We start from the raw sequence: 17,056 nt of genomic DNA on the forward strand, positions 1-17,056 counted from the left end.
TACGTTTCAATTCGTTGTATTAATATTATTAATTTTTATTAATCAATTGGCCGTTACATTATAATGATAAATTATAACAGAAAGTGATTTTTTCAATTTAACATAATCCTTAGATATAGATATGAATATTCAAGAAATTCATTTTTATAACTTATTGTTCATTTGGATAATCAATAATTGAAGAAACGTATTTTCGATTTTCCATAAAATGAATAAAAAAAAAATTAAATTAAAAAGAATGTCATAATTTCGATTCCGTATATTGTATGCGCATCGTTTGGAAATTACTGAGAAATTCAAGCACGGAAAGCATACGAAATTCAAAATAATGAAAGATATTATGAATTAGCTAAATTATCTCGTTAAAAAAAGGGTGAAGGACGTTATTTAGTTGACATAGTCTTCGATATCAATCCAGTCTTTGAAATAAATTTTTTAATGTACTTACGTAGAAATGCTGCACAGTTGAAAGAAAGCGTTTGACGTAAAAATTCATAATTCCTAAAATTGTCGTTAAAACTATTATTATTATTATTATTATTATTATTATTATTATTATTATTATGATTTCATTATAAAATTAAACAATCCACTTATCTGTCAAGCTTAGACTTACAAAAACCCCATAAATGTACTACTCCCGCTGTAGCTTTCATTGAAAAAAATATTAATGTAACGAACATTTTTCGACTTTTTTCAATAATTGCGTGACAATTTAGTTGCGTTAATACTTTGAATTAATACTCTTATTCCTCTCGCCATCTCAACGTTTATGACGGCGATTTCATAAAACATCGCACGTCTACACCTAACGGCCAAAACAATAACTCGAGAGACGACTTTTCTGACTTACCGACCAATGTTAACTTACGCGATCGCAAAAATCTTACGGAATAACGTACACCTCGTAAGCACCATGAAAGAGGCCGCTATATTTATAAGCTCCCATAAAGGTAAAGAAATAGGAAAGACGGAGTAAGGACTCGCGTCTTCGTCTTCGTCGTCGTCGTCGTCGTCGTCGTCGTCGTCGTCGTCGTCATCGTTGTCTTTGTCTTTGTCGTTGTCATTGTCATTGCCGTAGCCATAACCATCCGCGACCTCGTTAAAGGTCAGATCATTCGTGTTTTTGTTAATCACGGGAGGACGACACGAACCTAATCGTAAACGACTTGAAAAGAAGGCCGCGAGTGCGGTAGTGTGGCCAACAACGCCCCGCGACTCCCGAGTTATATTTGCACCTTCGAGCATGACGTCATGGAGTCTCGTCGCATCCTGAGTTATCAACGGGACCAGGGAGAGATGAGTCGGTGAGTTGTTCGGTCCTTCGTTATTTTTACGATATATCTTGCTCGTTTTTTGCTTTGAATCGGGAGATTTTCAACGACTGGATCGTGGAAAGTTATTGTTGAGTTGGCCGTTTATTGGGAAACTTATCTCTACGTGATACAGTATATTTACCATACGAAGCACTTCGTTTCAAGAAAATTTACTTATTGGCTTGAATGAACGGTAACGTTTTTGTTATTTAATTTATGAAAATTAGACGGTGTTCGGTGCTTGCAGCAAAACTACATTGCCAAACTATCGCTGTATCATTGTAATTGATAATTACTAGGGAGTACTGTGTATACGTATACGTATGCGTATGCGTATGCGTATGCGTATGCGTATGCGTATGTGTATGTTTGCGTGTGCGTGTGCGTGTGCGTGTGCGTGTGTAACAAGTCTATTTGCAATGCTAGTCAAGATTGAAAGCGTTATAAATATCTTTTGAATATTATGAATTTTTAATAATATTACGTGTGTTAATTGCAAAAATTAGTTGCAAGAAATGATATTTAATATAGAAAAGAAGAATATAGTTAACTTTGCTACAGTGATTGGCAAAGTCTTATCCTTCTGATATTGATTGGTTTGCTGCATCATAGTAAGATTCTTATTATATTATTGTAGAACAAACACATTTGACAAATACTATTCTCATTATGTATATGCATATTGTCGTAAAATGTTAAGTCTATGTTATATTGCATAACACTCTGTTTAAATATATATACTTATGATATAGAATTATTATTTCCAATATTCTAAAAAATTGATCTTTACAGCATCAACTATATACTATAAGGTAGAGATTTATAAAATTAACGTGTCAAAATTAACACCGTAATTTTATCACCCTTTATCTAATAGCGGAATTCCTTTACAACAAGTATACGCCTCAATGTATTAAATTTTTATAACAAATACATTTATTTCTTTCTTATTTTTCAGAAAGTGTGAATAGTTTTTGCTATTTAAGTAATTAAGATATGCCACAAGTTAATATAACATCTTCGGGAATGGAACGCAGTATTCATGAAATGTTAAAAGATGCCCCATCGCTTAACGAAAGTGATAATGCAGTACACTCTGGAACACCTCCGCCACACATGCCCAATAATAATCGAGCAAAAGAGAACCAATCGGCAACAAGACCAGCCACAATGAACTTAAGTCTTGGCATGTACACATCTCAGTCGTGTACGTTAATTCTACGTTATTCGATCGACATTATATTATATGTAGAAAAATTTTGTCCCAAGATACAGAATACGTACGCACTAATTATTATTGCTTAAAAAAGTAATAAAAGAACCATAAATGAAATGGCATTATTAACTACTGTTGTGCATTTTTGTGCTTTGAAAGCATTTACCACATTTTATCGCTATTTTTTACTTTCATTTAATATTCTATTATTTCTAATATCTTGATTTATTTTTTCTTCATTCCATAACAAAGTAATATTCAAAATAACTCTATTCAATTATATCGTATATTATACAATTTAAGTATAAATATTTAAAGTAAAATAATTATAAATGTCATTTTAAATATTTTAGTAACAACAACACCAAATTCACCTGTCCAGAATGGAGATGCAGCAATACGTGCCGCGCAAAGTAAAATAGAAACAATCAAAAACTGGAGTATTTCTACTTATAAATGTACTAAACAACGTGTTTATGAAACATTTGGAAAATCTTCTCGTACTATAGACTCAGGTAAAAAGATATAAAATACAGATTAGGCATGAATTAAAAGAAAAAAAATAATAACTTGAAATGTTAAATAATTTTGTAACAATGGCTTCGTTATGATATTGATTATATCTATTCAAGTATATTATTATAATAAATAAGAAATTCTAATTCATCGAATGGTAATTTTAGAGCTAGAAACTCAAATAGAATTATTACGTGATACCCAAAGGAAATATTGCAATCTATTAAGATTATCCAGGGCTCTGGCATCCCACTTTCATCATGTAGTTCAGACGCAACATTCGTTGGGCGAGGCATTTTCCGAATTGGCTCAAAAATCACCAGAGCTGCAAGAAGAATTTTTGTATAATGCCGAAACGCAAAGAAATTTGACCAAAAATGGCGAGACACTCTTAGGGGCCTTAAACTTCTTTGTCTCATCCGTTAATACACTTTGCAACAAAACAATTGAGGATACTTTGCTCACTGTTCGACAATATGAAACTGCTAGGTATTATTTAATAATAAATATTAACTTAGAAAGATAATCGTTGTTAATAAATAATAATAGTATTGTTGCATTATCAGCATTTCTAGTATTCGATACGTATTTATTAATGCCCGGAATTATTTTTCATTCGAAATGAAAGATGTATTTTTTGAAATATAACTAATAGTCACACTAGCATATTAAAATCAATACATTTTGTTAGTATTGTGTATTAAATTTGTATATTTTTTTTATTATTTGTATTTTTTTTTGTTTTTGTATTTTTCGTTAAGTTTATTTTTATTATTATTTATTATTTTTACCATTTTAATATTAATATTTGCAGAATAGAATATGATGCGTACAGAACAGATTTAGAGGCTTTAGCACAGGCTGCTAAAACTGATGGAAATAACGTTGCTAAATTAGAGGAAGCACAACAAAATTATGACTTACATAAGCAAAATTTTGAAAAATTACGTGCTGATGTTTCAATAAAACTTAAATTTTTAGATGAAAATAGAGTAAGTATTCAATTAGCTTAAATTTAATTAGCTTAAAGTAAAATTAATTTATCATTAAATGTAATATTATACATTGAAACATATTACATTTTCAATTTGAAAGCGGCTATTAATAAAAGTTTTTATAAGATTTAATTATATTAACTTAAAATTATGAAATATTAAAAATTATTTCATTAAATTATACAGAAATAGAATTTTATAAACTACTACTGTTCAAATCATTCGTTTTCTTACACAGATCAAAGTAATGCACAAGCAGCTTCTACTATTCCACAATGCAGTGTCAGCATATTTCTCTGGAAATCAAACAGCATTAGAAGCAACACTTAAGCAATTTAACATAAAAGTTAAATCCCCAAATTCATCATTGCCTTCTTGGCTTGAACAGTAATTTATAGAAAAATTCGTTCCACTAATTTGGTACATTCCTATGATACTTCTGAATAAAATCATATTTCTAAATATGTACATCTTAAAGAGAAAAAGACCGAGACAAATAAAGTCGTTGATATTCATTGGATATGAGAAATTAAGAATGAAAGAGGAGAGAGCTTGAAAAATATTGAAAGAAAAAATTGAGAGAGCAAGAAAGAGGGTAAAAAATGTTTTATATAAAAACTCTTTACGCTTGGACGTGAGTATATGAAAATATTTATAGATAGAATTTAAATAAATTTAAAATGGCTCTCATTATCATAAAATTTGTTGTTATCAATAGTTTTATTGGAATATTTCAATTATTTCTTGGTAATATTAGTATTACTATAATTAAAATATTTGTTTGTTTATAATTTTAATATGAAGAAAAAACGAGTATTAAAAACCTAGTATTGTTTTTACGTAAATTAAATTGACAATACGTAAGGACAGAATTTTTCATTTGAATAATTAATTGATTTCTTATTTAATATTACGTTTATCGAATCATCATGTAATTCACTTTAATTAAATAAGACTTCCTATTTACCTTAGGATAGGTTTTGAAAGGTTTAATCGAGGCTTTGTATCCTCGATTACATAAAGTATCGACTAAAGTATTTGAGCTGCAATCATTCATAAGAATAAGAATCCCTCTAATAATAATTAGAGAAATTTAAATTATGATACTAGTCAAGTAGTTTATGATCTTTAACTATTGTTTACAATTAATATAATACTACCGTGACAAGTAAAAAATAAATTAAAAGATTATTGTCATCATATATCTGTGTCCGCGCGCGTGTGTGTGTGTGTATGTATGTATGTATGTATGTATATAAATATATATATATATATGGTATGTGTGTGCGGGCAAAGATTTTAAAAATATTTATGTTTGCTTGTGAAATTATTTTCGAATTAATTTTATAATTATAAAGGAGTCGTTCATATATACTGTACTGTACACACTATGAACTTATTATAAGTGGGTTATGTATTTTAAATTATAGGCAGTGAAGGATATCTCGTATTCTTTAATAAACTTTATCAAATTTGACATATTGATATCCTTATTAAACTAAGAAGCCTCAAATCTTAATGCTATATATTATTTATTATTAATTATGCTATTTTAATTTTGTCTCCTGTAATTTACTAAGATGCTGCTTGATATGAAATAATTTATCAATAAATAAAATCTTATATTGAACTATTTAAAAAAAATTTTAAAGATTTGGTAAAGTAACTAATTTGCACAATGAAATAAAAATATTAGGCGTTTATTTTATGGCTATTATAGTTTATTTTATTTTATAGCTATTATATAAAGCTACAGCTATTATACCAATTTATTAATAGGTCTTTCGTGTATAATTTATTAAATTTATTCCATTTATTATAATTGATTATATGATATTCTAAATTTTGGAAAAAAAAATACTAAATGAATATTTCGGAAAAAAAATTTTAAATCTAAACATTAACACACCTTGACATGATTTTGAATTTAATAACATATAAAAACATTTTGTAATTATCATTTGTGTTCTTATTATATATTTCAAAGAAGAAGTAACGAATTAAGGTCTCTAAAAAAAAAAACATGATTTTATTTAATTATGGTGCATTATGGTGACATCAAAAGCATCTTACGATTAAAATTTAACAAATTGGCGACTTTCACGTAAATTACAATTAAATATTATAAACAAAGGCTCGATATGTTCCTTAAGAAAGGCGTAAATTCGAAGAATAGCCTTGAATCGCCTTCTTCGTGTGCCGGAAAATTCGTAATCTTGACGATATTGTCGGATAAGAATGAAAGAAGAATAAAAATCGAAATAATCGCTATGTAAATTGAGACTAAAAAAAAAACAAAAAATAAAAACATCAATAAGTTATCATTTTTCGATTTATGTTACCCTGATATGCTCGCCAATAAATACAATGTGAACACAAAGTCATAAAATTATGAAACAATAATACAGTAATTGGCATAAAAATAAGAAAACGAGAATGAAAGTAATTATTAGTACCACAGGAATTCAATTAATATGTATGTTCTATTTTGTTTTTATTTCAAATACAAGAAAAAAAATTGTCTATACGAAGGTGTACCGAGTCAATAATGAATGAAATACGTTGAGTTTTTGATTAATTGAATAATAATTGGTTTCTATAACGAACCTATCTGTATTTATTTCGTCACTATCAAATCCAAATTATAATTGTCTTAATGCGTGCTCCTTATAGTTTTATAATATTTTAATTATAATATACGCTCGATTTTATACATTTAATTTGATTAACATCTGCTTTTAAGGAAATTATTTATTATCTTATGCTACCTTTTGTACTCTTCTTTGTCACATTTGATACGTGTAAAGAAAAGAATATCTTATATTTATTGTAGAATAATTTTTAGAATTTTATATTTCGTTGCTTAGTAACGAATTTCACTAATATCTTAGAGTAAAATTATTTACAAAATGTACGACTAAAAATTAAATTTAATGTTGATAAGTTTTTATAAATTTTATATAATTCATAATAAATTATGTTTATGTCTGTGAAATGGATGTTATGTAAGAGAATAAATAATCTTAAAATAGTCTTATGTAAGAAATATTGTTAATGCTTTATATAAATTTTCGAAAGAAACATTTTGTTATAAAATAATTTTACGTGTGAACAATGATCTTACAAACTTTGTTTAATAAAATTATCCGTATATTTTTTAATTTGAAGAAGGCTTTTAAATAAACATTATTAATTTAATATCTCTTTGTTGTATTAACATTTCCGCGACTATGAAAAAATTAAATAAAAATCAAATCCCATATTTTGTCGATCGATCCCTTTAATACTTTTATTATCTGTTCCATTTGCATGTGCATCATAATATTTATAAAAATATATATATATATATATATATATATAATTTCTCTTCATAGCAATGCAAGTAAATTTATAAAATTAAAATTTATTTTTTATAATTAGATGTTGAAAGCAAGTTAAATATTTTATTATTATATAATGTAATCAATTTCACACGATAATATCTATATTTTATTCTTCTAAAATGCATAAATATTTTAATTTAATTAAAATTTTAACTATAAAAATAATTATTTATCTTTATTTTTAAATTAAATTTTATTTGTTAATTAAAAGTGAAACATATTTTTATAAACTTGTTCAATTTATCCATTTATATAATCTATATAATCTATATATTTTATTGTATTTATTTATGTGTGGTTAATAACGTTTACATTATTTCTTATAACTAAGTTTTTTAAGAACTCCTCTCCAGCTTCGAGCTAATCTATTTTTAGGAATTGAAATAAGGCTCAAATAATATATAATTGCCGATACAATTTTCCTTTTCCTAAATAAAGTAAACTTCTCTTTTAAATTGCGTTTATTGTAATCGGTATCTCAATTTTACAAATATCACAAATTACAAATATTTACAATGAAATGAATAATTACACATTGTATCATTAAATCTAATTACTATTACTACTTAAAAATATTTACCTAACATTTTAAGTTACTATATTTAATTTTAAAAATGAAGATACAATAAGAATATGTAAGATGAATCAACATCTAATTAATTATGTGTAATAATAAGTTGAAATATTTAGAGAAAGTTTTATTAAATTAATGAAAGTCTATTTTATATAAAGGATAAAACTTTATACTAATCATTTATTATTTTTATTACACATTAATTAATTTAATATTTAATTTTAAATATGAGTAATCTTAAAATCCTTTTAAGCAAAGATATAATACCTTTAATATTGTGTTAAACAATTGATGGATACGAGATAACATTTATAAAATTAATAAATAAAATTTTTAAAAAATCAAACAAATACAATTTAATATCTACTATTTTATTTTGCCTACAGGCATTTGAAATGTGCTTGTGAAAGTAATTCCTTGAATTAATTTTACCATCTTTGAAAGTATATTGATATACAAATCAATATACAAATATGAAAAATACAAATCAATATCTTGGTAAATATTATAAATAATAATATTATTATTATTATTATTAAAAAATGTAATCTCACGATTGGATATAAATAATCAAAATATATTATTGAGACGTGAAAAAAAAAATAGATATCGAAATTTTGTATCTAAAGTCTAAATATTTTAGTCTAAATACTAGAAGCTTTTTAGATACATTTTGACGGTTTTTTATTTTTTTTTTTCTTAATCATATTTTCAAAACACGATTTGTACACAAAAATAATAATTTTTCAAAGTGCACATTTTTAAGAGAATTTGATAAACTACTACTTGGCTATGCATTTATTGGTATTGTTTGTCTTTGATAATCGCGAAAACTGTAATAGAAACCATTGATCTATAAAATATAAAATATATAAAAATTCTGTTGCGAATATCAAAGATCAATAATACAGATAAATTTACAAACTTTTTGCGATCATTAAATTTTTAATTTCCGCAACAAAGATAATAATTACATTTTTTTAATTTAATGAAATTTGACTTAAATAATTAAAGAAAAAAAAAATGATTTGGTCAATTAATTATGCCATCTGCGCGTGGCCTCTAATTTTTAATGACTGTCCGGTTTCTGTATCATTCACTCGATATATCATTGCATGTGTACATCATAATATCATAATTTTTATATATTTATGTTTTCTCGTTTTCCGCGGAAATGATTTATTTGTTGATAAATTCTACAAATCGAGAATATGTTAAAGTGCCGTTAATGTATATCGCGTGTGAACTAGCTTAATTGACGGTTTGAAGGTTACTTTACTGAATATAAAGAATTTCATTTATTTACATCAATAATGACATAATGAGCATATAAAGGGCTATGAAAATATTTAGAAACAACAAAACGATAAAGAATATCCATATTCTATATTAAAAGTTCTTTTATATCTATTATACGAATATACTAATTGTAGATAGGGATATATTTAATTGGAAATAATGCTTAAGTATAAGAAATATTCGTATATACAAATTAAGTTATTATATGGAATAAATTTACCTTGTGTAATTGCAAAATTATTAATTTATTAAATATTAATCATATAAAATTTGTTTGTTATATGAAAAATTTTTTTAATTATCTTCGCATGTTTGAATATTCGTAGATTTTTTATTTTACATTTCTTAAACAAATAAGAAATCAGGAAGAAATATTGCATTCAATATGACATATTTATCATGATATACTATCAGCATTTAATAATGATTCACCTGATTTTTAAAATAAAGTATTAACTCGAATGTTTATCGGTGATTATACAATGAGTGGCGATAAGTGTAACTAATCGTTAATCTTTGTCATTTAATAAAAAATAAAACTATACATGACATTACGTCAAGGTTAGAGTAAGTGATAAGCATCACATTAAAATGTTAGCAAAAGTAAAATAATTAATCTATAAAAAATATTTCACAATATTTATAGATATTTGAGATCTTACTAAAATGAGAGATAAAAATATATTTAAAAATTTAATAACCAAACTAAAATAAATGATGATAAATCTTTTTAAATAAATATATATATTTCATTCGAAGCTATGAATTATTATGAAAAAGATTGAATAGCGAATTTATTTTCTCCATAAATGTTTTTATAATAATCTCAAGATATATTTTATGATTAAAATTGGAGGCAAAATTAAGAAATTACACATAAACAAAATTAATTGACTAATCTATAGAAGATAATGTTTTATAAAACATTAAATTGATATAAATATCCCCACAGCACATACACGATACCTAAAACTTCATTTCAAACATAGATTTTACTTAATTCAATAAGATATTTATTTAACGCCATTACAATTAATTTATTAATTACAATTAATGTTATTTACGCCATTACCATTACATTGTACAACATTACGAATCATTACAAGCAACAGGCATTAGATAAGCCATACATATTATTTTTATCTTTTTTTTATGCATTAACGTCGATTGTCTTATAAAGGAGTTGGGGGTTACTTGGTGTATACATTCATTTACGTGTGCATATTGTTGGAGTTATTTCATTATCAGAACCATGGATTTTACAAAACAAAAAATTCAGAACAGCGTCAATATAAGGCTATTTTTAGATCAAATTAACCGCATCGAATACCGAATAGAAAAAATTGCGTAAATATACTATTTACATTTATTACTATCTTTTCTAGTAATAAAATTGAATTCATACCATAATATTTTCATTTATCAGCTTTAATGATTAGGTCTATTTTGATATAAGAAAAATATAAATTATTGTATTTTTCTTTTGTATTGTAATTAATAAAAATTACTTTACAGAGAGTAATTTATAAAAACACTAATAAAATAACTGTATTCAAAGAAATTTTACACCTAATAAAACCAACAATATCAAAATTTGTATATATATTTAAGAAATAATAATAATTATGAAATCTGTTAAATAAAAATACCAGAAAATTTAAGATTTGTCGATTGCTCTTTATTAATTTATTATCTTTTTCATGTACTCAGTGCACTGATTTTTTTGTAATTTTTGTATTACATAATTGGGACTTTTCATAACAATATATTTATATAACTTAATATATAATAGCGCAATATTCTTATATTTATTTTCGAGACGTCAGTTAAACTGCACTTTCATAGTGTAAGTTTTATTTATTTTCTCTATTGATTTGTATAATAATAATAATAATAATAATAATAAGAGGAAGAAGAAGAATAATAATAATAAGACTAAGAATAATTATAATAAAAAGAAGAATAATAAGAATAATAATAATAACAAATATCGCATATATATATATATATATATATATATATATATATATATTATGAAATTTTTAATTTTCTGTCTGTACGCTGCCGTGAGCCTTCGATCTTCAGCGCCATAGAATGTGTCCTGTCATCTTTTTTTTTATTTCTTCTTTCCACTTTATTAGTTATCAAATAATTTACACGAATATTTTCGGTATGTTTAAATTAGACATCATTTTATTTTTATTTTGTATCACTCAGATTCATTTATTGCATATACGTTCATTGTTTGCTATAAGAATACATCCATTCATACAAACTCACTTTTCCCAAAACAAAAAAAAAATTCTCAAACTTTCTATTTCTTTCTGTAATAATAGTGATAATTTATAATTAATATAATAATAATAATAATAATAATAATAATAATAATAGTAATAATAATGATAATATTAATAATCAATTGAGTCAAAAATTTATGGACTCGTATAAATAACTTTCTTATTACTTTGAGTTCTCTTATTTATAATTTATGCTTTATTTTCATATATTTTCTTGCGTACGTAATTGCAGTTTTGGGCCAAGGTGTACGCGCACAATATAATATTTTTTTGTTCATTGTATACATGCATATTATTTTTTGCATTTATTTTTTTCGCACTATAACGGCAAAAGTATAAGTAAGATTATAATGATTAACTAAATCATATTTATATATATATATATATATATATATATATATATATATATACATATCTATATAAATTGTGTTATACATATATCTCTCTATATATATATATATATATATATATATATATATATACAACTATATATAAATTGTGTTACACATATTTCTCAATATAATTCTGTTATTTCATTTTGCATACTTTTTTTTTGTTTTTTAACCATTATTTATCTACATCTGTATACTACTCAGTTAACTAATTTTATAATGCTATCTTTTTTTGCATTTACTAAACATTTCTTCGTTTTTCATAGATGTGTGTGTGTGTGTGTGTGTGTATTTTCGTGTGTTTGTGTGGGCGCGCACGCGCGCGCACGCTTGTGTACATAATGCTAATCATTTTAAAACAATAAGGGTCGTTTAATGCACTTAAACTTTTACAAACGAGCGTTTCCACTATTTTGTATTACCTCAATATCCCTTTTTGCTTCTATATATATAATATTTTTGTCTTTATTTTCAACATTTCATCTCACACTACACTAACACTTTGTACAGCCGTTAATTCATTTAAATAACTTAATGAAATTTATACTTCTCATATTTATTTTTATGTATGTATGTTTGTCTGTATGTATTAATGCATTTATGTTTGTATATTTGCATAAGTTAATATATTTATATACTTTTTTAGCACGGACTTAATTCCGTGGTAGCATCAACTCTTTAAAGGACAACAAATTGATACAATTTTGCGAGCCTCTCATTTTAACGACTAAAATAATTATTTACAGACACACCCTCGTTTTTCAACCAGAATGAATCAAGGGCGCTCATTATTTTCTTTTTTTATCTACTATTCTGGTCACTTCGCTACTGATTATACAGTATACATCGATATTATGAACATTTCTTTTGTTTTCTGTATTATAAATTACTTGAGATTCCGGGATCATCGATTTATCGAAGTTTACAAGTATATTTTCGGCGTATTTCCACAATCATAATGAACATCATACTTCACGCCTCTCTCTCTCTCTCTCTCTCTCTCTCTCTCTCTCTCTCTCTCTCTGTCCCCTTCTATCCAGCTTTCATTACGGGTGAACGATTTCGCAGAGGAGGAAATGGTGTTGCCGATATGCTTATCTAATTTCAACACACATATCCAAAGGAGAGATTCACGCTTTGGTGAATCGAAAACAATTGACGGGGCCTAATCAGTATGCGGTTATCAGTAACGGATTGGCCTCTTATTCTTAATTGGCTTGCATAATAAGAAATGTAATGTGTGGATCTCTCTTCCTCATTGTCGATCTAAATTCTTGGCTTTTGCTCGAACCCTCACAAAGGCATAAAAAAAAGAGAAAGAAAGGAAGAAAGAGTAGGATATTAAGGGAGAGAGTGTAAGTGTATGTGTAAGAGTATGTGTGCGCGTGGGCGTAAGAGAGCGAGAGCGAGAGAGAAAGAGAGAAAGAGAGAGAGAGAGAGAGACAGGGAAATACACAGCTTTCCGTTGTATAGCTAAAATCGTACACAAGGTGGATCTTTAAAATTTAACGATCTCTTTTTTTTCTTTTTAGTATAAAGTGTATTATTATATGTAAGAGATATTTTTTGTTACGTTCACGACGGTATCACTTGGCATTAATAGTTCATTTACTCGCCCTTATTTAATTAAGGTATTATGTTCCACATAATGTTTGCCATTCTTTACTTAAACATTGAATAAAATATTCAAATCAGTCTCTTGAATAATATCCTTTTCCTCCCTCGCTTCATTCCTATTCACTTAAAAATGTTCGCAAGTTCGCCAATGAGACACAACGACGTTGCTGGTATTACGATTTTTATACGAGCATACAATACATGAGTTATCGACTGGCGTTTACCGTTTTACTACATGCTATACTGAATCCATTTCTAGTAATTATATATCATGTTGATCACAATGTTTATTTACCGAGATTTTGTCTCCTGTATTAATAATACCACTACTATATAAGTCTTACATAGAAATTGCCATCGAATTGGCTAACTATTTTTCTTACTCCTGCTTAATATACAATATTTTTGCTCTAAAGCATACTTGAAATACAATGAATCTCGTCCTTAGAAAAGTATTTCTTTTTTTACTTCCTCTGCAAGCCCTTTTTCAAGTATATACATATACTAATTGTTTAAACGTCAAATGTAAGGAAATGAAAGTAGGTGAAACATACGCTTAGTTTATATATAACACTGCGTTAAAAATGGCTTTGTCTTCGAATTTTAATTTCATTATGTTCTATTATCGTCGTCTGAATTGTGTAAATATCACTTTAACTTCTTTATGAAGATATATACTTTACATTATAAAAAAAAAAAAGAAGAAAAAAGTTAGCGCACAATAATATTGCTTTACGTAAATATATAAATCTTAATACAAAAATTACTAATTAGTTATTAAAAAATTAAATTAAATTATACATCATTTTTATACACGTTTGTAATATATATTATATCTTTTTTATTATCTTTATGTAACTTTTGAGTTTTTTTTTTTTTTATTATTCTTGCTCTCATTGAATCTTACGTTAGATTTTTCATCGCTCTACGAATAATATATATGCTATAGTATATATGATTATGTAAGTTGACGAAAGCAACAAAAAAAAAAACAAAAAAAAACAAAAAAAAACAAAAAAAAAACAAAAAAGTGGAACATCGCAACACGTGCGCACGCGCGTGATCATTGGCGTTCCTTACTAGAAGACGTCTCTTTGCACGATAATATATGAGGTTTAAATAACGCTTACACGTGTCATTATTAACTACAATACTACAAGCAACACATACCGAAAACATATTTTTATTAATGTACACATTTGCATATATCCATCTGTTTTCATCTCATTTTTACCAATGGGATTTTCAACTTGGACCGCAGGTTCATATATTCCTCCTTAACTATAGTAATCTATTAACTCTTAGATTAATAAATATCCGTCAAGTGGCAAACTTAATTTATCAATTAATATATTGTCAAGTAAATTTTATGTAAAATATGACGACTTTTTTGTTCTGCTTTATTCGTTATAAGGTTTTTTTTTCTTTTTGATTGATCTCGAATTGGTCTTAAAAAAAGATACCGACATAAGTGCACGTGAAAAGTTTATCTCTGTATCAAATTAATAAGGAAAAATACTTTTGCACAATATGTGAATAAAATAACGGAAAAAATGAAAAAATTCATTTAATAAGCCTAGACATAATAGTGATAAGAGGAAAATGGAAGATAGCGCAAAATTGTTTGATCTTTAGTGAAATTTATCGACATTTGATATATATAAACAAATCGTGCGTTAATTCACTCACGCATATACATTCGTTGTTCATCTTCTTGTTTTTTCGTTAGTAGTTAGTAAGTACGTCATAGAATGTAATATTCTTCGAGACTGATTGCTGTAACATCAGCCAAAACATCAGCTAAGCACAATCTTCCTTATTTAATGTTGTTCGCGACGAATAAATCACGCTTTTTTTTAAATGTTCGAATGAATTAAAATGTCTAAATACTAAAGTTTTTGTACCTTTCACCAGCAATCCATTTTTTACTAGATTTTTTCTTTCTTTTTTGTCATCGATTGATTTCCATTTTTTTTTTTATCGCGATGATAAAAAATGTACGCCATACTATTGTGCGAGACTGTTACAATACAATGATACTGTATTAGCATAATACAATAGATAAAAAATTTAATGATTTGTATTGCCATTTGTTTTTCCGTAAAATAACGATAACTCAATGAACATTAATAGGTGTTCCAAACTTTCAAAAGCAGCAAATGGCAATTGCTGAAAAAATATAAATATTCGTCCTTGGTAGCCTCGCATTTCGCAGCATTTCAAGGTGTGTTGAAATTTTCATATTTTATTCATTAGCTTCGTATCTCATAATAATCGAAGTCAGCGTGATTTTCTGGTCGCACGATAGCCGTTTTCTTTTTATATTTTTATCTAATGAACCTTATCTACTAAAGTTCTTCACGTGAATTTGTTTTATTACTGTACACTCGTAAAATTAAATGATATAGACAATGTATTTTAAACTGCTAGAAAACAACAACTACAACAAACACAAAACACTCGAGCTTTTCATTTTTAAAAGTGAAAATCTAGTTTTATCTTTCTTTAAAAAAGATCTTTTCGACGCGACAGAAAAAGTGCAGATACGTATTTTTTGTATCTTATTGAGCTTCTATTTGGTACAATAATAATGAATGAAAGAGAAATCGTGTATTATTTTCTATGTTTCCCCGTCTTGAATCAATGATTAGTTGTTTATTAAATTCGTAACTACTAAAAACATTATAAATCTTATAAATCTGTCGTTTGTTTTTCAATGTGAAAAACATAAATGTATCGTATCATAAATACAGTTAGAATATCATAAATATGGTTATGTAATATTAGTATTTATCGTTGTTATATTTTATTTTACTATTCACTACTACCACTATTCAGCCATCTTGTAATTTCGATGACTTGGATGACAATATAACATAGACAAAGGAATTCCAGGCTTTATTATGCGACCAGATTTTGTTTTGTTCTCGAATTTTTTACGCAATATTTCGATTAATTTGTATTAAACAAGAAGCGTACTCGCTATTGGTAAAAATTAAATAAAGATGCAGAAAAGAAGATTACAATTATCAATTAACAGAAAACGAATCAACCTTGAGCTATTTTCCATTTTTCTCGTATAAGTGTTAATATTGTTTTTCAGTATATGATTTTTTTCTTTTTTCTTTTTTTTTTTTATAACCATTTATATTTGCTTATATTTGAGTTCAAAAGTTTCATTCCTTAATCGACATTATACTTTTGGACTTTATGTTGTTTGAAATGTATTACTTTTATTATAAGTTTTGCAAACGGGATGAGGTAGTCGTACATCTGCTGTATCGTGATGTGATCCAGTAAAGTAGCAAACTCTAAAATACTAATGAAATTTGTACTTGACCTCATAAATAAGGTATTTAATACAAAGCAAAACATAGAATAAAAGAAATATTTTCCCCGAACTCTAAAATACTACTGAAATTTTAACTTACCCATATAAATAAGGAAATTA

General features: G+C 26.2%; 1 protein-coding gene across 2 annotated transcripts; it reads left to right on the forward strand.

Moving 5' to 3' along the window:
• Positions 1-1,045: 1,045 nt before the first annotated feature.
• Arfip (ADP ribosylation factor interacting protein arfaptin) lies at positions 1,046-4,631 on the forward strand. Of its 2 annotated transcripts, none has more exons than XM_011506937.1 (6): positions 1,046-1,307; positions 2,275-2,523; positions 2,886-3,047; positions 3,216-3,537; positions 3,863-4,040; positions 4,282-4,631. In XM_011506937.1, exons 2-6 carry the CDS (start codon positions 2,313-2,315, stop codon positions 4,432-4,434), a joined length of 1,026 nt encoding a protein of 341 aa, XP_011505239.1. In that variant the 5' UTR covers positions 1,046-1,307; positions 2,275-2,312; the 3' UTR covers positions 4,435-4,631. The 2 variants fall into 2 exon arrangements, with proteins under 2 accessions (XP_011505239.1, XP_011505240.1); XM_011506938.1 differs by lacking the exon at positions 1,046-1,307 and adding an exon at positions 1,320-1,509.
• Positions 4,632-17,056: the final 12,425 nt, after the last annotated feature.

This window comes from Ceratosolen solmsi, unplaced genomic scaffold (genome assembly GCF_000503995.2).
Source record: "Ceratosolen solmsi marchali unplaced genomic scaffold, CerSol_1.0 scaffold6, whole genome shotgun sequence".
NCBI classification, from domain to species: Eukaryota; Metazoa; Arthropoda; class Insecta; order Hymenoptera; family Agaonidae; genus Ceratosolen; species Ceratosolen solmsi.

Excerpts from the sequence above, each read along its gene's own strand:
- Arfip (XM_011506937.1), top strand. The coding sequence starts at position 2,313 with ATGCCACAAGTTAATATAACATCTTCGGGAATGGAACGCAGTATTCAT. Across the intron at positions 2,524-2,885 it reads CATGTACACATCTCAGTCGT|TAACAACAACACCAAATTCA; the intron begins GTACGTTAATTC and ends TAAATATTTTAG. Across the intron at positions 4,041-4,281 it reads AATTTTTAGATGAAAATAGA|ATCAAAGTAATGCACAAGCA; the intron begins GTAAGTATTCAA and ends TTTCTTACACAG.